The following is a 24,172-nucleotide window of genomic DNA, read 5'->3' as shown; positions in this document are numbered from 1 at the left end:
CCCTCCATTCCTCCCCCTCCATCCCTCAGCCTCCCACCCTCCATTCCTCCCCCTCACCCTCCATCCCTCAGCCTCCCACCCTCCATTCCTCCCCCTCACTCTCCATCCCTCAGCCTCCCACCCTCCATTCCTCCCCCTCACTCTCCATCCCTCAGCCTCCCACCCTCCATTCCTCCCCCTCACTCTCCATCCCTCAGCCTCCCACTCTCCATTCCTCCCCCTCACCCTCCATTCCTCCCCCTCACCCTCCATCCCTCAGCCTCCCACCCTCCATTCCTCCCCCTCACTCTCCATCCCTCAGCCTCCCACCCTCCATTCCTCCCCCTCACCCTCCATCCCTCAGCCTCCCACCCTCCATTCCTCCCCCTCATCCTCCATCCCTCAGCCTCCCACCCTCCATTCCTCCCCCTCACTCTCCATCCCTCAGCCTCCCACCCTCCATTCCTCCCCCTCACCCTCCATTCCTGCCCCTCACCCTCCATCCCTCAGCCTCCCACCCTCCATTCCTCCTCCTCATCCTCCATCCCTCAGCCTCCCACCCTCCATTCCTCCCCCTCACCCTCCATCCCTCAGCCTCCCACCCTCCATTCCTCCCCCTCACTCTCCATCCCTCAGCCTCCCACCCTCCATTCCTCCCCCCTCACCCTCATTCCTCCCCTCACCTCCATCCCTCAGCCTCCCACCCTCCATTCCTCCCCTCATCCTCCATCCCTCAGCCTCCCACCCTCCATTCCTCCCCCTCACTCTCCATCCCTCAGCCTCCCACCCTCCATTCCTCCCCCTCACCCTCCATTCCTGCCCTCACCCTCCATCCCTCAGCCTCCCACCCTCCATTCCTCCCCCTCACCCTCCATCCCTCAGCCTCCCACCCTCCATTCCTCCCCCTCACCCTCCATTCCTCCCCCTCATACTCCATCCCTCAGTCTCCCACCCTCCATTCCTCCCCCTCATCCTCCATCCCTCAGCCTCCCACCCTCCATTCTCCCCCTCATCCTCCATCCCTCAGCCTCCCACCCTCCATTCCTCCCCCTCACCCTCCATTCCTCCCCCTCATCCTCCATCCCTCAGCCTCTCACTCCAAATCCCTCTCCTCCCTCTCTTTACCCACTCGTCCTTCACTGAGGGCCCGCCACCGGATGTGACGCAGCACGCCGAGTGGTGGAGGGGCCTGAGAGTCCGCCGACGTCGGAGCGGGGCGGAAATAGGGCTAGAGAACGGCGGGGCACAGGTCGGCTCGGCGCGGAAGTGACAATCGGCAGCGTGGGTGGCGGTAGAGGGCAGTGTAGTGGGGCGGAAGTGACGGCGCTGAACCAAGCTTTGTCAGCAAGGGGTAGGGAGAGAGGGGCGGAAGTGAGGTAAGAGAGCTCGCTAACTTCGATTCACTGGCAGCCGGCCCCTCCCTCAGGGGGCGGGGCGGACGGGAGAGAGGCGGGTTCTGATCGGGGCGGCGCTTCCGGAATGGGCGGGGCGCGGGCACTTCCGCATCCGGTCAGAGCCGGAAGAGAGGCCTGCTGGAGCCGGGGGGCTGCCGGTGCCATGGCCCCGCCGCTCGCCCCACGCCTGCTGCCGCTGCTGGCCGCCGCCCTCAGCCTCGCCCCCGGCCCCGGCTCGGCGGCGCGCTCCGCGCCTCCCTCCGGCGACTGCGACCTGCTGGGCGACGGCGCGGCCGAGTCGGCGATAGAGCGAGTGCTGCTGGAGCGGCTGCGGCCCCTCCGGGGAAAGAGGTACCGGCCGGGGCGGGGGGAGAGTGGGGAGCGTGACGGGAGGGGCCTGAGGGAGGGGAGGTGAGGGAGCTGGGGGGAGGGAGGGTGAGGGGGGAGGGGTGAGGGGAGGGAGGGGGAGGGGTGAGGGAAGGGAGGGGGAGGGGCATGAGGGAGGGGCCTGAGGGTGAGGGGAGGGGGCTGGGAGTGAGGGCAGAGGGAGGGGGAGGGGAGGGAGAGGGAGGGGCCTGAGGGGGGGGAGGAGAGGGAAGGGAGGGGGAGGGGCATGAGGCTGAGGGTGAGGGGAGGGAGTGGGAGGGGATGAGGGTGGAGGGAGGGGATGAGGGTGAGGAGGGGGAGGGGTCTGAGGGTTGGGGGAGGGAGGGGGAGGGGCCTGAGGGTGAGGGGAGGGGACTGGGAGTGAGGGGAGAGGGAGGGGGCTGGGGGTGAGGGCACGGAGGGGGAGGGAGAGGGAGGGGCCTGAGGGTGAGGGAAGGGAGGGGAGTGGAATGAGAGTGAGGGGAGGGGGTGAGGGGAGGGAGAGGGAGGAGCTGAGGGTGAGGGAAGGGAGGGGAGTGGAATGAGAGTGAGGGGAGGGAGGGGCATGAGAGTGAGGGGAGGGAATGAGGGTGAGGGGAGGGAGAGGGAGGAGCTGAGGGTGAGGGGGGCATGAGTGTGAGGGGGCTGAGGGCATTGGGGGAGTGGAGGGGAATGAGGGGAGGGAGGGGGCTGGGGGTGAGGGGAGGGAGAGGGAGGAGAGGGAGGGTCTGAGGGTTGGGGGAGGGAGGGGAGGGGCATGAGGGTGAGGGGGCTGAGGGCATTGGGGGAGTGGAGGGGAATGAGGGGAGGGAGAGGGAGGGACTGGGGGTGAGGGGATGGAGAGGGAGGGGGCTGGGGCTGAGGGAATGGAGAGGGAGGGAGCTGGGGGTGAGGGGAGGGTGAGGGAGGGGCCTGAGGGTGAGGGGATGGAGTGGGAGGGGATGAGGATGAGGAGAGGGAGAGGGAGGGGTCTGAGGGTTGGGGGAGGGAGGGGAGGGGCATGAGGGTGAGGGGACTGAGGACATCGGTGGAGTGGAGGGGAATGAGGGGAGGGAGAGGGAGGGGCCTGAGGGTGAGGGCACGGAGGGTGAGGGGCCTGAGGGGGGGGGGAGGGAGTGGGCCTGATGGAGAGACGGAGGTGGCTGGGGGTGAGGGGAGGGAGTGGGAGGGGGCCTGAGGGTGAGGGTGAGGAGGGGGAGGGGCCTGAGGGGGAGGAGGGGGAGGGGCCTGAGGGTGAGGAGAGGGAGGGCATGGAGGGGAAGGGGCCTGAGGGGGAGGGGAGGGAGTGGGCCTGATGGAGAGACGGAGGTGGCTGGGGGTGAGGGGAGGGAGTGGGAGGGGGCCTGAGGGTGAGGGTGAGGAGGGGGAGGGGCCTGAGGGTGAGGAGAGGGAGGGGGAGGGCATGGAGGGGAAGGGGCCTGAGGGGGAGGGGAGGGAGAGGGAGGGGGCCTGGGGGTGAGGGGAGGGAGGGGGAGGGGAGGGTGGGGGAGGGGAGGGAGTGGGAGGGGGCCTGAGGGTGAGGGCACGGAGGGGAAGGGGCCTGAGGGGGAGGGGAGGGAGTGGGCCTGATGGAGAAAGGGAGGTGGCTAGGGGTGAGTGGAGGGAGAGGGAGGTGGCTGGGTGTGAGGGAGAGGGAGGTGGCTGGGGGTGAGGGGAGGGAGAGGGAGGGGCCTGAGGGTGAGGGGAGGGAGAGGGAGGGGCCTGAGGGTGAGGGGAGGGAGGGGGAGGGGGCCTGGGGGTGCGGGGAGGGAGTGGGAGGTGGCTGGGGGTGAGGGGAGGGAGAGGGAGGTGGCTGGGGGTGAGTGGAGGGAGAGGGAGGTGGCTGGGGGTGAGGGAGAGGGAGGTGGCTGGGGGTGAGGGAGAGGGAGGGGGAGGGGAGGGAGAGGGAGGGGGCCTGGGGGTGAGGGGAGGGTGGGGGAGGGGGCCTGAGGTTGAGGGGCGGGAGGGGGAGGGGGCCTGGGGGTGCGGGGAGGGAGGGGGAGGGGCCTGAGGGGGAGGGGAGGGAGAGGGAGGGGGCCTGGGGGTGAGGGGAGGGAGTGGGCCTGATGGAGAGAGGGAAGGGGACTGGGGGTGAGGGCATGGAGGGTGAGGGGAGGGAGGGTGAGGAGTGGGAGGGGGCCTGAGGGTGAGGGGAGGGAGGGGGAGGGGCCTGAGGGGGAGGGGAGGGAGGGGGAGGGGCCTGAGGGGGAGGGTGAGGGGAGGGAGGGGAGGGAGTGGGAGTGGAGGGGTCTGATTGGGAGTGGGGGAAGGGGACTGAGGGGGGTGGTCTGGGGGAGAAGGGCAGCTCTCCGGGAACTGGTTCGGCCGTCGTTGATCAATCTCTCCGGCGGTCCGTCTCCCCCTCAGCTTTTCAGTGACCACTGAGAATGCCACGACCAAGGAGTCGTACACCTACAGGTTCCAGCTGTGTGCCAGCATCCTGCCTGGAGACCCCACCGCCGGCGCGGTCCAGATCGACAATAAAGTCAACACCACCAAGGTCATCGGCCGTATCAACGCCACCCAACTCATCGGCGGTAGTGAGTGTGGAGGGAGATTCACTCTGTGTCTGACCCCGGGAGTGTGTGATGGGACGGTGTGGAGGGAGATTCACTCTGTGTCTGACCCCGGGAGTGTGTGATGGGACGGTGCGGAGCGAGATTCACTCTGTGTCTGACCCCGGGAGTGTGTGATTACACGGTGCGGAGGGAGATTCACTCTGTGTCTGACCCCGGGAGTGTGTGATGGGACGGTGCGGAGGGAGATTCACTCTGTGTCTGACCCCGGGAGTGTGTGATGGGACGGTGTGGAGGGAGATTCACTCTGTGTCTGACCCCGGGAGTGTGTGATGGGACGGTGCGGAGGGAGATTCACTCTGTGTCTGACCCCGGGAGTGTGTGATGGGACGGTGTGGAGGGAGATTCACTCTGTGTCTGACCCCGGGAGTGTGTGATGGGACGGTGCGGAGGGAGATTCACTCTGTGTCTGACCCCGGGAGTGTGTGATGGGACGGTGCGGAGGGAGATTCACTCTGAGTCTGACCCCGGGAGTGTGTGATGGGACGGTGCGGAGGGAGATTCACTCTGTGTCTGACCCCGGGAGTGTGTGATGGGACGGTGTGGAGGGACATTCACTCTGTGTCTGACCCCGGGAGTGTGTGATGGGACGGTGCGGAGGGAGATTCACTCTGTGTCTGACCCCGGGAGTGTGTGATGGGACGGTGCGGAGGGAGATTCACTCTGAGTCTGACCCCGGGAGTGTGTGACGGGACGGTGCGGAGGGAGATTCACTCTGTGTCTGACCCCGGGAGTGTGTGACGGGACGGTGCGGAGGGAGATTCACTTTGTGTCTGACCCCGCGAGTGTGTGACGGGACGGTGTGGAGGGAGATTCACTCTGTGTCTGACCCCGGGAGTGTGTGATGGGACGGTGCGGAGGGAGATTCACTCTGTGTCTGACCCCGGGAGTGTGTGATGGGACGGTGCGGAGGGAGATTCACTCTGTGTCTGACCCCGGGAGTGTGTGATGGGACGGTGCGGAAGGAGATTCACTCTGTGTCTGACCCCGGGAGTGTGTGATGGGACGGTGGGGATGGAGATTCACTCTGTGTCTGACCCCGGGAGTGTGTGATGGGACGGTGTGGAGGGAGATTCACTCTGTGTCTGACCCCGGGAGTGTGTGATGGGAAAGTGTGGAGGGAGATTCGCTCTGTGTCTGACCCCGGGAGTGTGTGATGGGACGGTGCGGAGGGAGATTCACTCTGTGTCTGACCCCGGGAGTGTGCGGAGGGAGATTCACTCAGCGTCTGACCCGGGGAGTGTGTGATGGGACGGTGCGGAGGGAGATTCACTCTGTGTCTGACCTCGGGGGTGTGTGATGGGACGGTGCGGAGGGAGATTCACTCAGCGTCTGACCCGAGGAGTGTGTGATGGGACGGTGCGGAGGGAGATTCACTCTGTGTCTGACCTCGGGGGTGTGTGATGGGACGGTGTGGAGGGAGATTCACTCTGTGTCTGACCCCGGGAGTGTGTGATGGGACGGTGTGGAAGGAGATTCACTCTGTGTCTGACCCCGGGAGTGTGTGATGGGACGGTGTGGAGGGAGATTCACTCTGTGTCTGACCCCGGGAGTGTGTGATGGGACGGTGCGGAGGGAGATTCACTGTGTCTCTGACCCCGGGAGTGTGTGATGGGAAGGTGTGGAGGGAGATTTGCTCTGTCCCAGCTTGCCTCCCTGACTCGTGCCCTACCTGCTCAGGTGACTGGATCTTGCTGTTGTTCGGCGACGGTGACCCCTACAAGACTCACTGCCAGGGGGAGCGGCGGAAGGTCCTGTTGATGATCTCCTGCGAACCAGGTGTCGTCTCGGTGAGTGTCTTGCCCGTGTCCCTGTCGTTCCAGCCAGGACGATGCTGACCCACCCTGGGCGTCTGATACTGAACGCCTCCTCGCGCATGCCCTCGTCCCAGATGGGGCAGCCCACCGGCGTCCTCAGCACAGAGGGAACTGGGGGACCACGTCAATCGATCTGCCCCTCAGAGCTGACGGGGTGGGGAGGAAGGCGTAGGGTAGTCGGGGGACTGAGTCCGAGACGGACGTGAGAATGTCGCGGCTCTTTCAAACCTTGCTCAGACACACATGTGGCGTATTGCGTTCAGTTCTGGTCGCCTCATGTGAGTAGGGATTAGAGTGTGCGCAGAGGAGATTCACCAGGATGCTGCCTGGATTAGAGAGGGTGCAGAGGAGATTCACCAGTATGCTGCCTGGATTAGAGAGGGTGCAGAGGAGATTCACCAGGATGCTGCCTGGATTAGAGAGGGTGCAGAGGGGATTCACCAGGATGCTGTCTAGATTAGAGAGGGTGCAGAGGAGATTCACCAGGATGCTGCCTGGATTAGAGAGGGTGCAGAGGAGATTCACCAGGATGCTGCCTGGATTGGAGAGGGTGCAGAGGGGATTCACCAGGATGCTGTCTGGATTAGAGAGGGTGCAGAGGAGATTCACCAGGATGCTGCCTGGATTAGAGAGGGTGCAGAGGAGATCCACCAGGATGCTGCCTGGATTAGAGAGGGTGCAGAGGAGATTCACCAGGATGCTGCCTGGATTAGAGAGGGTGCAGAGGAGATTCACCAGGATGCTGCCTGGATTAGAGAGGGTGCAGAGGAGATTCACCAGGATGCTGCCTGGATTAGAGAGGGTGCAGGGGAGATTGACCAGGGTGCTGCCTGGATTAGAGAGGGTGCAGAGGAGATTCACCAGGATGCTGCCTGGATTAGAGAGGGTGCAGGGGAGATTGACCAGGGTGTTGCCTGGATTAGAGAGGGTGCAGAGGAGATTCACCAGGATGTGCCTGGATTAGAGAGGGTGCAGAGGAGATTCACCAGGATGCTGCCTGGATTATACAGGGTGCAGAGGAGATTCGCCGCAGAGGAGATTCACCAGGATGCTGCCTGGATTAGAGAGGGTGCAGAGGAGATTCACCGGGATGCTGCCTGGATTAGAGAGGGTGCAGAGGAGATTCACCGGGATGCTGTCTGGATTAGAGAGGGTGCAGAGGAGATTCACCGGGATGCTGTCTGGATTAGAGAGGGTGCAGAAGAGATTCACCAGGACGCTGCCTGGATTAGAGAGGGTGCAGAGGAGATTGACCAGGATGCTGCCTGCATTAGAGAGGGTGCAGAGGAGATTCACCAGGATGCTGTCTGGATTAGAGAGGGTGCAGAGGAGATTCACCAGGACGCTGTCTGGATTAGAGAGGGTGCAGAGGAGATTCACCAGGATGCTGCCTGGATTAGAGAGGGTGCAGAGGAGATTCACCAGGATGCTGCCTGGATTAGAGAGGGTGAGGAGGAGATTCACCAGGATGCTGCCTGGATTCGAGAGGGTGCAGAGGAGATTCACCAGGATGCTGCCTGGATTAGAGAGGGTGCAGAGGAGATTCACTGGGACGCTGCCTGGATTAGAGAGGGTGCAGAGGAGGTTCACTGGGATGCTGCCTGGATTAGAGAGGGTGCAGAGGAGATTCACCGGGACGCTGCCTGGATTAGAGAGGGTGCAGAGGAGATTCACCGGGATGCTGTCTGGATTAGAGAGGTAGGTTTTTTACACAGAGAGTGGTGTGTGTGTGTGGAACGCCCTGTCAGGGGTGCTGGTGAAGGCAGGTACATTAGGGACATTTCAGAGACTCTGGGATAGGCAGATGGGTGATGGAGAAATGGAGGGCTAAGGAGGAGGGAAGGATTAGTTTGGTGTTGGAGTGGTGGACCGGCAGAGCGAGCTCGGGGTGAGAATGGTCGTCATCTCCTCCCCCCCGCTCCCGGAGGGCCTATGTTCCTGGGGGTGGGGCCTGTGTGTTCCCCAGGAGGGTGGGGGGTGGATATCGGGACCCCCACCACCCTCGGCTTCTGGCGTTCCTGGACGGGTCTCCATGCTCCCTAGTAAAGTCCGGGGTGGGGGTTTGTGTCAAGCTCTCTGAGGATCTGACCTGGTCCCAACATATCGATGTAGTTAAAAGGAAGACGAGACAGCGGCTATACTTCATTAGGAGTTTGAAGAGATTTGGCACGTCAACAAATACACTCAAAAACTTCTGTAGTTGTCCCGTGGGGAGCATTCTGACAGGCTGCATCACTGTCTGGTATGGAGGGGCTACTGCACAGGGCCGAGAGAAGCTGCAGAAGGTTGTAAATCTAGTCAGCTCCATCTTGGGCACCAGCCTACAAAGTACCCAGGACATCTTCAGGGAGCGGTGTCTCAGAAAGGCAGCGTCCATTATTAAGGATCCCCAGCACCCAGGACATGCCCTTTTCTCACTGTTACCATCAGAGAGGGGGTACAGAAGCCTGAAGGCACACACTCAGTGATTCAGGAACAGCCTCTTCCCCTCTGCCGTCCGATTCCTAAATGGACTTTGAAACCGTGAACAGCAGCTGAGTTCTTAAATATATATTATTTCCTTTTTTTGCACGGTTCTTAATTACTGTTTTCTTCTTTATTGATTAATTCTTTTATTTTTTTTTCTCTGCTAGTTAGAAACATAGAAAATAGGTGCAGGAGAAGACCATTTGGCCCTTCAAGCCTGCACCGCCATTCAGTATGATCATGGCTGATCATCCAACTCAGAACCCTGTACCAGCCTTCCCTCCGTACCTCCTGATCCCTTTAGCCACAAGGGCCATATCTAACTCCCTCTTAAATATAGCCAATGAACTGGCCTCAACTGTTTCCTGTGGCAGAGAATTCCACAGATTCACCACTCTCTGTGTGAAGAAGTTTTTCCTCATCTCAGTCCTAAAAGGCTTCCCCTTTATCCTCAAACTGTGACCCCTCGTTCTGGACTTCCCCAACATCGGGAACAATCTTCCTGCATCTAGCCTGTCCAATCCCTTTAGGATTTTATACGTTTCAATCAGATCCCCCGTCAATCTTCTAAATTCCAGCGAGTATAAGCCCAGTTCATCCAGTCTTTCTTCATATGAAAGACCTGCCATCCAGTTAATGTATTGCATTGAACTGCTCTTGCTACGTTGACAAATTTCACGTCCCACGCCGGTGATAATAACCCCAATTCTGATCAGCTGTCCTCCGACACTATCCTCGCCCTTGGCTGATGGTCCCCCCCTCTGGGAGGTGGCATTCCTGGGTGGGCTCGCCGGGAAGGTGGGGGGGTGGACCGAGATCTCACTCCTCATCCCCCGAACCACACCCACCCTGTTCACTGAAAGGAAGCATGCAAGTACAGCAGGCAGTGAAGAAAGCTAATGTCATGCTGGCCTTCATAACAAGGGGAATTGAGTATAAGAGCAAAGAAGTCCTTCTGTAGCTGTACACGGCCCTGGTGGGACCACACCTGGAGTACTGTGTGCAGTTTTGGTCTCCAAATTTGAGGAAGGACATTCTTGCTATTGAGGGATTGCAGCGTAGGTTCACAAGGTTAATTCCCGGGATGGCGGGACTGTCATATGTCGAAAGATTGGAGCGACTGGGCTTGTATACTCTGGAATTTAGAAGGCTGAGAGAGGATCTTATTGAAACATGTAAGATTATTAAGGGATTGGACACGCTGCAGGCAGGAAGCATGTTCCCGCTGATGGGTGAGTCCAGAACCAGAGGCCACAGTTTAAGAATTAGGGCTAGGCCATTTAGAACGGAGTTGAGGAAAAACTTTTTCACCCAGAGAGTGGTGGATATATGGAATGCTCTGCCCCAGAAGGCTGTGGAGGCCAAGTCTCTGGATGCTTTCAAGAAAGAGATGGATAGAGCTCTTAAAGATAGTGGAATCAAAGGTTATGGGGATAAGGCAGGAACTGGATACTGATTGTGGATGATCAGCCATGATCACAGTGAATGGCGGTGCTGGCTCGAAGGGCCGACTCCTGCACCTCTTGTTCACTGGCACTGTCTCTCTCTCTCGCTCACCACCCCCACAGGGCAGATTCGCGGTGACCCTGGAGCAGAGGGAGAAGGTCTCTGACTGCTTTTACCTGTTCGAGATGGACAGCAGCGTGGCCTGTCCCAGGAACGTCAAAAAGCTCAGCACCGGATCTGTGCTGCTGATCCTGTGAGTCCCGGGGGACGGGGAGGGAGGGGGAGTCCGGGAAACGCAGCATCGGATTACTGGGGAGACTCTTGGCAGTGTGGAGGATCAGGGGGATCTTGGGGTCCAAGTCCATAGGACACTGAAAGCTGCTGTGCAGGTTGACTCTGTGGTTAAGAAGGCATACGCTGCATTGGCCTCCATCAACCGTGGGATTGGGTTTAGGAGCCGAGAGGTAATGTTGCAGCTATATTGGACCCTGGTCAGACCCCACTTGGAGTACTGTGCTCAGTTCTGGTCACCTCACTACAGGAAGGATGTGGAAACTATAGAAAGGGTGCAGAGGAGATTTACAAGGATGTTGCCTGGATTGGGGAGCATGCCTGATGAGAATAGGTTGAGTGAACTCGGCCTTTTCTCCTTGGAGTGACGGAGGATGAGAGGTGACCTGATAGAGGTGTACAAGATGATGAGGTGAATGGTGGGTCTGAGAGGGGCAAGAGAGAGGGGGATGGTGGGTCAGAGAGGAGAGAGAGGGGAACAGTTGTTCAAGGGTGAAAGCACAGAAGCGATGTGGAGGAAGTTTAGGGACCATTTGTGCTGGGTTCAGGACAGGTTTGTCCCACTGAGACAAGGAAAAAATGGTAGGAAAAGGGAACCGTGGCTGACAAAACAAGTGAGGCAACTCGTCAAGAGGAAGAAGGAAGCATATGTTAGATATAAGATGCAGGAAGCAGGAAGGAGCTCAAGAAGGGACTTAGGAGAGCTTGAAGGGGGTATGAGAAGGCCTTGGCATGTAGGATTAAGGAGAACCCCAAGGCGTTCTATGCGTATGTGAGGAACAGAAGGATGACAAGAACGAAGGTGGGGCCGCTAAAGGATAAAGAAGACAACATGTGCCTGGAGGTGGAGAAGGTTGGGGAGTCCTAAATGAATACTTTGCTTCAGTATTCACAAGTGAAAAGGACCTTGATCAGGGTGAGGTCGAAATAGAACAGGCCTGTGTGCTGGACAATGTGCAGATTAAGGAAGAAGTAGTGTTGGATCTTCTTAAAAGCATCAAGGTTGATAAGTCCCCAGAGCTGGACATGATCTACCCCAGGTTGCCATGGGAAGTGAGAGAAGAGATCGCTGGAGCAGTAGTTATGACCTTTGAATCCTCTTTGGCTGCAGGGTAGGTGCCGGAGGATTGGAGAATGGCAAATGTAGATCCCTTGTTTAAAAAAGGTAATGGGGAGAATCCTGGGAACTATAGACCTATGAGCCTTACGTCGGTGGCCTGCAAACTATTGGAAAGGATTCTTAAGGATAGGATGTACAAGCATTTGGAGAAGTACAGTCTACTCAAGGATAGTCAACATGGCTTTGTGAAGGGAAGGTCGTGCCTTGCGAGCCTAATTGAGTTTTTTGAAGAGGTAACAAAAGAAATTGGTGAGGGTAGGGCAGTAGATGTGGTCTACATGGATTTTAGCAAGGCATTTGACAAGGTCCCCCATGAGAGACTCATCCAGAAAGTCATAAGGGATGGGATCAGTGGAACCTTGGCTGTTTGGATAAAAAATTGGTTTACAGGAAGAAAGCAGAGGGTGGTAGTGGAAGGAAAGTATTCTGCCTGGAGGTCGGTGACTAGTGGAGTGCCGCAAGGATCTGTCCTGGGACCCCAGTTCTTTGTGATTTTTATAAATGACCTGGATGAAGAGGCGGAAGGATGGGTAAGTTTGCGGACGACACGAAGATTGGAGGAGTTGTGGATGGAGCTGTAGGTTGTCGAAGGTTACAAGAGGATATAGACAGGATGCAGGGTTGGACAGAAGAGTGGCAGATGGAGTTCAGTCCGGAGAAGTGTGAGGTGATACATTTTGGAAGGACAAACCAGAGGGCTGAGTACAGGGTTAATGGTCGGTTACTTAAGAGTGTGGACGAACAGGGGGATCTTGGGGTTCAAATCCATACATCCCTCAAGGTCGCTGCACAGGTTGATAGGATAATTAAGAAGGCCAATGGGATGCTAGGCTTCATTAATAGGGGGACTGAGTTCAAGAGTAGAGAGGACATGTTGCAACTCTACAAATCTCTGCTGAGACCACACTTGGAGTTACTGTGTTCAGTTCTGGTCACCTCATTACAGGAAGGATGTGGAAGCTGTGGAGAGGGTGCAGAGAAGATTCACCAGGATGTTGCCTGGATTGGGAAACAAGTCTCATGAGGCAAGGTTAGCAGAGCTGGGACTTTTCTCTTTGGAGCGTAGAAGGATGAGAGGGGACTTGATAGAGGTCTACAAGATTGTGAGAGGCATAGATAGGGTGGATAGCCAGTACCTGTTTCCCAGGGCACGAATAGCAAACACCAGAGGGCATATGTACAAAGTTAAGACAGGGAGGTTCAGGGGGAGATATCAGGGGGTGTGGGTCAGCACAGCATCGAGGGGGCGAAGGGCCTGTACTGTGCTGTAGTGTTGTGGTGTCTAGGGAATGGTGGGTCGCGGGGGGAGGATGGGGAGAGAGGGGAATGGTGTGTCGGAGAGGGAGGAGGGAGAGAACGAATGGTGTCTACGGTAGAGGGTAAGGGGAGTGCAGGGGGCAACGGGAGTGAGAGGGGCCTCTCCCCACACTGACTCTCGCCCCCCCCCCCCCCTCACCGCAGGTTCGTCACGCTGCTCTCCATCTACCTCCTGGGCGGCTTCCTGTACCAGCGGCTGGTGCTGAAGGCCAAAGGCATGGACCAGTTCCCCAACCACTCCTTCTGGCAGGAGGTTGGCAACTTGACGGCGGTGAGGTCAGCGCGACCCGCGGCGGGTGGGTGAATGGGACACTCTCTGTGCGAGAGAGAGATTGGGGAGAACGACGGGGGAGAGAGATTGGGGATAGAAGGGGTGTGGTGGTGTGGACAGTGGGGGATTAAAAGGGACAGAGAGTGGGGGAATAAAACAATATGGAACGAGGAAGAAAGGACTTTACTTCAGGTTTAAGGAAGCGAGGATCATACGGGGCACCGGGAAGTCACAAGGTCACCGGGAAGGAGAAGAAGGGCCTGGGAGACTGGAAGAGGGCGTGAGATGTCCTTGGCGTGGATAATTAACGGAAAAGGCCCATGTTCCAGCTGCTGGGTAACAGTGCAGCTCTTTAAAACCGTGGTTAGACTCGCACTTGGGGTATTGCGTACGGTTCTGGTCACCTCATTGTAGGAAGGAGGTGGGAGCTTTAGTGAGGGTGCAGAGGAGATTCACCAGGATGCTGTCTGGATTAGAGAGGGTGCAGAGGAGATTCACCAGGATGCTGCCTGGATTAGAGAGGGTGCAGAGGAGATTCACCAGGATGCTGTCTGGATTAGAGAGGGTGCAGAGGAGATTCACCAGGATGCTGCCTGGATTAGAGAGGGTGCAGAGGAGATTCACCGGGATGCTGTCTGGATTAGAGAGGGTGCAGAGGAGATTCACCAGGATGCAGCCTGGATTAGAGAGGGTGCAGAGGAGATTCACCAGGATGCAGCCTGGATTAGAGAGGGTGCAGAAGAGATTCACCAGGGTGCTGCCTGGATTAGAGAGGGTGCAGAGGAGATTCACCAGGATGCTGTCTGGATTAGAGAGGGTGCAGAGGAGATTCACCAGGATGCAGCCTGGATTAGAGAGGGTGCAGAGGAGATTCACCAGGATGCAGCCTGGATTAGAGAGGGTGCAGAAGAGATTCACCAGGGTGCTGCCTGGATTAGAGAGGGTGCAGAGGAGATTCACCGGGATGCTGCCTGGATTAGAGAGGGTGCAGAGGAGATTCACCAGGATGCAGCCTGGATTAGAGAGGGTGCAGAAGAGATTCACCAGGGTGCTGCCTGGATTAGAGAGGGTGCAGAGGAGATTCACCGGGACGCTGCCTGGATTAGAGAGGGTGCAGAGGAGATTCACCGGGACGCTGCCTGGATTAGAGAGGGTGCAGAGGAGATTCACCGGGACGCTGCCTGGATTAGAGAGGGTGCAGAGGAGATTCACCGGGACGCTGCCTGGATTAGAGAGGGTGCAGAGGAGATTCACCGGGACGCTGCCTGGATTAGAGAGGGTGCAGAGGAGATTCACCGGGACGCTGCCTGGATTAGAGAGGGTGCAGAGGATATTCACCGGGACGCTGCCTGGATTAGAGAGGGTGCAGAGGAGATTCACTAGGATGCTGCCTGGATTAGAGAGGGTCCAGAGGAGATTCACCAGAACGCTGCCCGGATTAGAGAGGGTGCAGAGGAGATTCACCAGGATGCTGCCTGGATTAGAGAGGGTGCAGAGGAGATTCACCAGGATGCTGCCTGGATTAGAGAGGGTGCAGAGGAGATTCACCAGGATGCTGCCTGGATTAGAGAGGGTGCAGAGGAGATTCACCGGGATGCAGCCTGGATTAGAGAGGGTGCAGAGGAGATTCAGCAGGATGCTGCCTGGATTAGAGAGGGTGCAGAGGAGATTCACCGGGATGCTGCCTGGATTAGAGAGGGTGTGGAGGAGACTCACCAGGATGCTGCCTGGATTAGAGAGGGTGCAGAGGAGATTCACTAGGATGCTGCCTGGATTAGAGAGGGTGCAGAGGAGATTCACCAGGATGCTGCCTGGATTAGAGAGGGTGTTTTATGAGGAGAGGTTGAGCGAGCTTGCCCTTTTCTCTTTGGAGCGAAGGAGGAAGAGAGGTGACCTGATAGAGGTGTACAAGATGATAAGAGGTGACGGCCAGAGACTTTTTCCCGAGGGAGGGTGGAAATGGCTAACACGAGGAGTGATAATTTCTTGGTGATTGGATGAAAGTATAGGGGGTGATTTTTGGTTTTACACAGAGAGTGGTGGGTGTGTGGAACACCCTGTCAGGGGTGCTGGTGGAGGCAGGTACATTCCGGACATTTCAGAGACTCTGGGATGGGGAGACGATGGAGGGTTTCGGAGGTGGGGAGGTTTAGATGGATCCTGGAGCGGGTTAGCACAGCATTGTGGGCCGAAGGGCCTGTACTGTGCCATCTTGTACTGCTCCAAACGGGGCGGAACTGAGAGAAGGGTTCTCGAGTGTGTTCTGTCTCTCTCTCTCTCTCGCTGACCGGCCTCCGTTTCCCCACCCCCAGGACGGCTGCGACTTCGTCTTCCGCTCGAGGTCCCGCTCGCCGCCCCCCTCGTATCGGGGTGTGGGCTCACAGCCCCTGGGTGCGGCGGAGGAGGAGGAGGAGGAGGACCGGGATGAGCACCTGTTGCCGATGTGAGACCGTGTGGGCTCGGATCCGTCAATCTCTGCAACGCGGTTCGGTGGGGTGGGGGGGGCCTCGCGTTCTCTGTCACGCGTTCTGGGTCTTTTAATAAAAGCCGTCTGGCCTCCTGCCCGCCTCGCCGTCTCGCTCGCCAATCAGCACAGACGCCAACGGTGCAGCTTTGAATCTTTATTCCACGCCGACAGGCGCGTCTGACTCCCCCCACACCCCCGAGAGCGGGGCAGGCCCCCCCCTCGTCTCTCCAGACGCCCCCGCACTCTCTCGCTCGAGCCGCCCTCCCCAGCGTCTGGCCGGTCTGGCTCTCTGCCCCAGCCCTTGTCCCCGCTCTACACCTCCTTCAGCAGGTTGATTCGGGCACAGATTTTCAGCGCGGGGCCCAGCTTGATGTTCATGGTGGTCATCAAATGTTCCTCCTTCAGCAGGAGCAGGGCCTGGCCGTCGATCTCCTGCAGCCGGAACTCAGCCGCCAGCTCCTCGCACCCTGCGGGAGAGAGACGCAGCGTCAGGGGGTGGGGAGAGAGACAGAGACGGGATGGTCACACCCACCCTGCGGAAGAGACACGCAGCGTCGGGGGGTGGGGAGAGAGACGGGACGGTCACACGCACCCTGCGGGAGAGACACGCAGCGTCGGGGGGTGGGGAGAGAGACGGGACGGTCACACGCACCCTGCGGGAGAGACACACAGCGTCAGGGAGTGGGGAGAGAGACGGGACGGTCACACCGTACGGGAGAGACTCACGCAGTGTCGGGGTGGGGAGAGAGACAGAGACGGGACGGTCACACACACCGTACGGGAGAGACACGCAGCGTCAGGGGGTGGGGAGAGAGACAGAGACGGGACGGTCACACACACAGCGTCAGGGGGTGGGGAGAGAGACAGAGACGGGATGGTCACACCCACCCTGCGGGAGAGAGACGCAGCGTCAGGGGGTGGGGAGAGAGACAGAGACGGGACGGTCACACACACAGCGTCAGGGGGTGGGGAGAGAGACAGAGACGGGATGGTCACACCCACAGCGTCAGGGGGTGGGGAGAGAGACAGAGACGGGACGGTCACACACACAGCGTCGGGGTGGGGAGAGAGACAGAGGCAGGACGGTCACACGCACAGCGTCAGGGGGTGGGGAGAGAGACAGAGACGGGACGGTCACACACACAGCGTCAGGGGGTGGGGAGAGAGACAGAGACGGGATGGTCACACCCACCCTGCGGAAGAGACACGCAGCGTCGGGGGGTGGGGAGAGAGACAGAGACGGGACAGTCACACGCACAGCGTCAGGGGGTGGGGAGAGAGACGGGACGGTCACACGCACCCTGCGGGAGAGACACACAGCGTCAGGGAGTGGGGAGAGAGACGGGACGGTCACACCGTACGGGAGAGACTCACGCAGTGTCGGGGTGGGGAGAGAGACAGAGACGGGACGGTCACACACACCGTACGGGAGAGACACGCAGCGTCAGGGGGTGGGGAGAGAGACAGAGACGGGACGGTCACACACACAGTGTCGGGGGGTGGGGAGAGAGACAGAGACGGGACGGTCACACACACCCTGCGGGAGAGACATGCAGCGTCGGGGGGTGGGGAGACAGACAGAGACGGGACGGTCACACACACAGCGTCAGGGGGTGGGGAGAGAGACAGAGGCAGGACGGTCACACGCACAGCGTCAGGGGGTGGGGGGGGCGACAGAGACGTTCACACTCACCCCGTGGGGGAGACACACACACCGTCAGGGGGTGGGGGGAGACGGGACGGTCACACTCACTCCGTGGGGGACACACACACCGTCAGGGGGTGGGGGGAGACGGGACGGTCACACTCACCCCGGGGGACACACACACACCTCACTCGCGAGGGAGCCTCGGCAGGGTGAGGGATCTCCTGCCCGGTCGGCTCGGCTCGGCGAGGGATCTCACCTGGGAGGGAGGAGATGAAGTCGTGGACCTGCTGGACGGTCCACAGGGCCGGGTTCCCGGTAGCCAGGCCTGCCCCGGCCCCCGGCAGCTCGGACCCCGGGCCCCCGCCTGCGCCCAGGTCCCTCTCGAGGGCCGCTGGCTGCCTGGGCGCGGTCGAGTCCTCGAAGCCGCCGAGATCGCTGGTCCGGCCCGTGTCTTCCAGCCCCTGCCAGCCGGGGAGAGACAGAGGGGAGGTCATATCACACAGCACGGATCCACGGCCTTCCGCAGGCGACGGGACCCACGCGTTCACCTCCCGCCTCTCGCTGCCGAACGATTTCCTCCCCGTCTCCGTTCTCAGGCTGAGTCCCAGGCCCCCAGTTCCCTCCCACGCCACAGCGGTTCGACACCAATTACACCGGCGGAAGCTTCCGAGGCCTACAGCGGGGCGACCGAAACCGAACACCGTACTCCCAGCGCGGCCTCGCCGACGTCTCGTACGACTGGGACGTGACCCCCCCCCCCCCCGACTCCCGTACTCAGTGTCCTGACTGATGAAGGCCAGCGTGTCGAACGCCTTCTTCACCGTCCCGTCTACCTGTGACCCCACTTTCAGGGAACCCTGTCCCCGTACCCCTGGGTCCCCCTGTTCCACAACACTCCCCGGGGTCCCGTCTACCTGTGACCCCACTTTCAGGGAACCGTGTCCCCGTACCCCTGGGTCGCTCTGTTCCACAACGCTCCCCGGGGTCCCTGTCTACCTGTGACTCCACTTTCAGGGAACCGTGTCCCTGTACCCCTGGGTCCCTCTGTTCCACAACGCTCCCCGGGGTCCCCGTCTACCCGTGACCCCACTTTCAGGGAACGAGGGTGGGGATGGAGAGGGAGACGGAGAGGGGGACAGGGGGATGGGGGGACGGGGGTCAGGACAGAGAGGGGATGGGAGGACGGAGAGGGGGATGGGAGGACGGAGAGGGGGACGGGAGGACAGGGGTCGGGACGGAGAGGAGGATGGGAGGACGGGGGTGGGGACAGAGAGGGGGACGGGACAGAGGCGAGGACTGGGGTCGGGACGGAGAGGGGCACGGAGGTGCGGACAGGAGGACGGGGTGGGGATGGGAGGACGAGGGTCGGGATGGAGAGGTGGATGGGAGGACGGGGGGGACGGGAGGATGAGGGTCGGGACGGAGAGGTGGATGGGAGAACGGGGGTGGGGACGGGAGACGGTGGTTGGGACGGAGAGGGGCACGGAATTGGGGACAGGAGGACGGGGTGGGGACGGGAGGACAGGGGTCGGGACGGAGAGGTGGATGGGAGGATGGGGGTGGGGACGGAGAGGTGGACGGGGTCGGGGGTCGGGACGGAGAGGGGCACGGAGGTGGGGTCAGGAGGACGGAGGTGGGGACAGGAGGACGGGGTGAGGACAGGATGACGGGGTGGGGACGGGAGGACGAAGGTCGGGACAGAGAGGTGGATGGGAGGACGGGGGTGTGGGAGAGGTGGACGGGGGACGGGGGTCGGGACGGAGAGGGGCACGGAGGTGGGGACAGGAGGACGGGGTGGGGACAGAGAGGGGGACGGGACAGGTGGGGACTGGAGGATGGGGGTCAGAACGGGAAGGGGGACGGGGTAGGGACAGAGAGAGGGACGGTAGGACAGGGGTCGGGATGGGAGGACGGGGGGATGGGAGGACAGAGAGGGGGCCGGGAGGACGGGGGTCGGGACGGAGAGGGGGATGGGAGGACGGGGGGGACAGAAGGACGAGGGTCGGGACGGAGAGGTGGATGGGAGGACAGGGGGGGACGGGGGACGGGGTCGGGACGGAGAGGGGGACGGGGGACGGGGGTCGGGACGGAGAGGGGGATGGGAGGACGGGGGTGGGGACGGAGAGGTGGACGGGGGACAGGTCGGAGAGGGGCACGGAGGTGGGGACGGGAGGACGGGGGTCGGGACGGAGAGGAGGATGGGGGGACGGAGAGGTGGACGGGGGACGGGGGTCGGGACGGAGAGGGGCACGGAAGTGGGGACAGGAGGACGGGGGTCAGGACGGAGAGGGGGATGGGAGGACGGGGGTGGGGACGGAGAGGTGGACGGGGGACGGGGGTCGGGATGGAGAGGAGGACGGGAGGACGGGGTGGGGACGGAGAGGGGGATGGGAGGACGGGGGTGGGGACGGAGAGGAGGACAGGAGGACGGGGTGGGGACGGAGAGGGGGACGGTAGGACAGGGGTCGGGACAGGAGGACGGGGTGGGGACGGGAGGATGGGGGTCGGGACGGAGACGGGGATGGGCGGACGGGGGTCGGGATGGAGAGGAGGACAGGAGGACGGGGTCGGGACAGGAGGACGGGGTGGGGACGGGAGGACGGGGTGGGGACGGAGAGGGGGACGGGCGGACGGGGGTCGGGACGGAGACGGGGATGGGGGTGGGGACGGAGACGGGGACGGGGGTCGGGACGGGAGGACGGGGTGGGGACGGAAAGGGGGATGGGAGGACGGGGGTGGGGACGGAGAGGTGGATGGGGATGGGGGTCGGGATGGAGAGGAGGACGAGAGGACGGGAGGACGGGGTGGGGACGGAGAGGGGGATGGGAGGACGGGGGTGGGGACGGAGAGGTGGATGGGGGACGGGGGTCGGGATGGAGAGGAGGACGGGAGGACGGGGTGGGGACGGAGAGGGGGATGGGAGGACGGGGGTCGGGACAGGAGGACGGGGTGGGGACGGGGACGGGCGGACGGGGGTCGGGACGGAGACGGGGGGACGGGGGTCGGGACGGGAGGACGGGGTGGGGACGGGAGGACGGGGTGGGGACGGGGACGGGAGGACGGGGTGGGGACGGGGACGGTAGGACGGGGGTCGGGATGGGAGGACGGGGGTCGGGATGGGAGGACGGGGTGGGGACGGGAGGATGGGGTGGGGACGGGCAGACGGGGGTCGGGACGGAGACGGGTGCCGTGTTACCTTGGCGAGCCGCTTGTGCAGGGGGCTGCGCAGGGCGTCGCCGCTCTCCCGTCGCGACGATCTGCGGGCCAGGCGAGTCACTGCCTCCTTGGGCATGGGGTCCACCCGTTCGACCGTGAAACGGCGCACGCCCTTCCGACAGCTCACGTTGTACCTGCGGGACCGGGCACAGTCCGACCAGGGGAGGCCAGAGAACAGTCAAGAGCGAAGAGACGGGCGGAGGGATACAGACAGACGGGGAGACAGGGTGAGGCCGGGAGACAAGCGAAGGAGACATCCAGACCGGGAGACGGGCAGCGGGTTGGGAAACACAGTCAGACGGGAGACCGGCGTGGAATCGCGGGACAGCGGATACATTCCGACGGGAAGGCAGAGGGAACACAGACAACGCGGGGGCAGAGAAAGAGGGAGAGGATCGTTGAGCACTGCCCCCTGACCCCTGACCCCTCACCTCTTGGCACAGGCCATGGAACAGAAACGTTTTGACCTCTTGAACTTGTCCGCCGGTTCCAGGCACCTGCAGAACTCGCACCGGAGCATCTCGGCGCCGACCTCCGACCCTGCAACACCGGTTCAGTCAGTGGGGTCAAGGTCAGGGGTCAGGGTGCGCACCCTCCACTGCAGTCACGGGCGATCAGAGGTTGAGGGCTGGGGTCAGGTGGTGAAGAGGGAGGGGGGGAAATTCAGGATGCGGGTGAGATGGAGGGGAGTGGAGGGGGAGAGACTTCACCAGATATTGGCAACATATCCAAGTCAAAACTACTCACACTTTAACCGGTTCCCCTCTCACACCAGGACCCCGTCTCCCGTCAGACCCACCGGGACCCCGTCACCCGTCAGACCCACCGGGACACTGTCTCCCGTCAAACCCACCGGGACCCCGTCACCCGTCAGACCCACCGGGACCCCGTCTCTCGCTCCCGTCAGACCCACCGGGACCCCGTCTCCCATCAGACCCACCGGGACCCCGTCTCCCGTCAGACCCACCGGGACCCCGACTCCCGTCAGACCCACCGGGACCCCGTCTCCCGCCCCCGTCAGACCCACCGGGACCCCGTCTCCCGTCAGACCCACCAGGACCCCGTCTCCCGTCAGACCCACCGGGACCCCGTCTCCCGTCAGACCCACCTGGACCCCGTCTCCCGTCAGACCCACCGGGACCCCGTCTCCCGCCAGACCCACCGGGACCCCGTCTTCCGTCAGACCCACCGGGACCCCGTCTCCCGCCCCCGTCAGACCCACCGGGACCCCGTCTCCCGTCAGACCCACCAGGACCCCGTCTCCCGTCAGACCCACCGGGACCCCGTCTCCCGTCAGACCCACCGGGACCGCCGTCTCCCGCCCCCGTCAGACCCACCGGGACCCCGTCTCCCGCCCCCGTCAGACCCACCGGAACCCCGTCTCCCGTCAGACCCACCGGGACCCCGTCTCCCGTCAGACCCACCGGGACCCCGTCTCCCGTCAGACCCACCGGGACCCCGTCTCCCGCCCCCGTCAGACCCACCGGAACCCCGTCTTCCGTCAGACCCACCGGGACCCCGTCTCCCGTCAGACCCACCGGGACCCCGTCTCCCGTCAGACCCACCGGGACCCCGTCTCCCGTCAGACCCACCGGGACCCCGTCTCCCGTCAGACCCACCGGGACCCTGTCTTCCGTCAGACCCATCGGGACCCCGTCTCCCACTCACGTCAGACCCACCGGGACCCCGTCTCCCGTCAGACCCACCGGGACCCCCGTCTCCTGCCCCCCATCAGACCGATCAGCTGAATGAACGGGGAGTTAAGGTAACAGAAAAGGGATGGAGCGAAGATTCCTTCATAGTCAGTGTATGGACAGACAGACAGACACACACACACACAAAACTTTTAAAAATCTGAGGGGCAAAGGGACGTGGGAGTGCTTGTGCAACATTCCCTGAAGGTTAATTTGCAGGTAGAGTCAGTGGTGAGGAAGGCAAATGTATGTTATCATTCATTTGCGGGGGACTGGAATATAAAAGCAAGGATGTAATGTTGAGGCTTTACAGAGCACTGGTGAGGCCTCACATGGAGTACCCTCAGCCCCTTGTCGATCCAGAGACGGTTCACGAGATCCCGGGGAGAAAGGAGTCATGATATGGGGCAGGTTTGACGGCTCTGATCGTCATTACGACCAGGAACGTCGTGGCCTTTTGACATTTTGCCAGCGTCTGGGCTGCGTGTCCTCACAAGGTGGGTGACCCCTCCCCAGCCGCTATCGATGCCCTTCAGAGATCCTCTGCCTGGCGCCAGAGGTCGCAGAACCGGGCCGTGTGATCGTACCACCATCCGCCGCCCGCTCCCGCGGCTTCTCGTGATCCCGATCGGTGGGGGGGGAGCTAGGCCGCAGGCCGGCGGAGGAAAGGAGACCCTCACACTTTCTCTGGTAAGGGACGGACCTTCACCCCACCGGCCACCTGTACTCGCTGGAGTTTAGATGGTTGGGTGGGAGGTCGGGGGGGGGGGGGGAGGGAGAGCTAATCGAAAGAACATAGAATAGTACATCACTGTACAGGCCCTTCGGCCCACAATGTTGTGCCGACCCTCAAACCCTGCCTCCCAGATAACCCCCCACCTTAAATTCCTCCATATACCTGTCTAGTAGTCTCTTAAACTTCACTAGTGTATCTGCCTCCACCACTGACTCAGGCAGTGCATTCCACGCACCAACCACTCTCTGAGTAAAAAACCTTCCTCTAATATCCCCCTTCAACTTCCCACCCCTTACCTTAAAGCCATGTCCTCTTGTATTGAGCAGTGGTGCCCTGGGGAAGAGGCGCTGGCTATCCACTCTATCTATTCCTCTTATTATCTTGTACACCTCTATCATGTCTCCTCTCATCCTCCTTCTCTCCAAAGAGTAAAGCCCTAGCTCCCTTAATCTCTGATCATAATGCATACTTTCTAAACCAGGCAGCATCCTGGTAAATTTCCTCTGGACCCTTTCCAATGCTTCCACATCCTTCCTATAGTGAGGTGACCAGAACTGGACACAATACTCCAAGTGTGGCCTAACCAGAGTTTTATAGAGCTGCTTCATTACCTCACGACTCTTAAACTCTATCCCTCGACTTATGAAAGCTAACACCCCATAAGCTTTCTTAACTACCCTATCCACCTGTGAGGCAACTTTCAGGGATCTGTGGACATGTACCTTGACAGAGTGGGTGGGGAGAGGGCACTGCCTCGGAACAGAGGGGCGCCCGGTTAGAACGGAGACGGGGAGGAATTCCTCACCCCAGAGGGTGGCGAAATGTGTGGCGTCCGTGTCACTGGGTGTGTTTGAAGTGGTCGGTCGGGGCGTCAAAGGCAGGACAGTGGAGTTTGAGAGGGATAACAAATCAGCCATGTTGGAATGGCGGGGCAGACTCGATGGGCTGAGTGGCCTGATTCTGCTCCTATATCTTACGGTCTTGCACGCACGCACCACTACACACTGATTCACACACCCATGAAGCCGGTGGAACCTGCCCACCCTCCCTCAGGCCCCAGAAGGGAGGGGGCTGGTGCTTGGGGGAGGAGGCTGGGTGTGTGTACCTGGCCTCTGGGCGGTCCCCGGGTCAGGGAGAGAGAGGGCAGGGGGGGTTTGGGGTGAGGCCGGGTGGGGGTCCACACTGTGATGGAACCTTAAGTTCTTTTCATTATGGACCGTGCCTCTAAGAACCCCGGCTGTGGGACAGAGAGAGCTGTACAGCACCAACAGCTTGAGAGAGGGAGAGGGAGGGAGAGAGGGAGAGAGAGGAAGGGAGAGAGGGAGAGAGAGAGAGAGAGAGAGACAGAGTCAGAGAGAGACTGACTGACTGACTGTTCATAATTTGTCT

General features: G+C 61.0%; 2 protein-coding genes across 2 annotated transcripts; one reads left to right on the top strand and one right to left on the bottom strand.

Moving 5' to 3' along the window:
• The first annotated feature begins 1,450 nt into the window (after window positions 1–1,450).
• Window positions 1,451–15,583, top strand: LOC140193218 (cation-dependent mannose-6-phosphate receptor-like). Its single transcript, XM_072250613.1, has 6 exons — window positions 1,451–1,724; window positions 4,086–4,317; window positions 5,845–6,084; window positions 10,146–10,276; window positions 12,896–13,022; window positions 15,335–15,583. Exons 1-6 carry the CDS (start codon window positions 1,459–1,461, stop codon window positions 15,467–15,469), a joined length of 1,131 nt encoding a protein of 376 aa, XP_072106714.1. The 5' UTR covers window positions 1,451–1,458; the 3' UTR covers window positions 15,470–15,583.
• Window positions 15,584–15,706: 123 nt separating this feature from the next.
• Window positions 15,707–20,920, bottom strand: LOC140193219 (polyhomeotic-like protein 1). The gene is made up of 4 exons (XM_072250615.1): window positions 20,785–20,920; window positions 20,334–20,487; window positions 17,394–17,598; window positions 15,707–15,956 (listed from the first exon to the last, which is right to left on the bottom strand). Exons 1-4 carry the CDS (start codon window positions 20,871–20,873, stop codon window positions 15,802–15,804), a joined length of 603 nt encoding a protein of 200 aa, XP_072106716.1. The 5' UTR covers window positions 20,874–20,920; the 3' UTR covers window positions 15,707–15,801.
• Between the last annotated feature and the right edge of the window lie 3,252 nt (window positions 20,921–24,172).

Source organism: Mobula birostris, unplaced genomic scaffold (genome assembly GCF_030028105.1).
Source record: "Mobula birostris isolate sMobBir1 unplaced genomic scaffold, sMobBir1.hap1 scaffold_4537, whole genome shotgun sequence".
Lineage (NCBI taxonomy): Eukaryota > Metazoa > Chordata > Chondrichthyes > Myliobatiformes > Myliobatidae > Mobula > Mobula birostris.
Note: the sequence above shows the minus strand (reverse complement) of the source record. Positions and strands in the feature narration are given on the sequence as shown.

Bases quoted from the DNA above. Each gene is read 5' to 3' on its own strand.
- LOC140193218 (XM_072250613.1), top strand. From the start codon at position 1,459: ATGGGCGGGGCGCGGGCACTTCCGCATCCGGTCAGAGCCGGAAGAGAG. The intron at 1,725-4,085 runs GTACCGGCCGGG...TCTCCCCCTCAG, and splicing joins CGGCCCCTCCGGGGAAAGAG to CTTTTCAGTGACCACTGAGA. The intron at 4,318-5,844 runs TGGAGGGAGATT...GTCTGACCCCGG, and splicing joins GAGTGTGTGATGGGACGGTG to GAGTGTGTGATGGGACGGTG.
- LOC140193219 (XM_072250615.1), bottom strand. From the start codon at position 20,873: ATGCTCCGGTGCGAGTTCTGCAGGTGCCTGGAACCGGCGGACAAGTTC. The intron at 20,488-20,784 runs GTGAGGGGTCAG...CCGGTCCCGCAG, and splicing joins TCCATGGCCTGTGCCAAGAG to GTACAACGTGAGCTGTCGGA. The intron at 17,599-20,333 runs GTAACACGGCAC...CCCGGCTGGCAG, and splicing joins TGCACAAGCGGCTCGCCAAG to GGGCTGGAAGACACGGGCCG.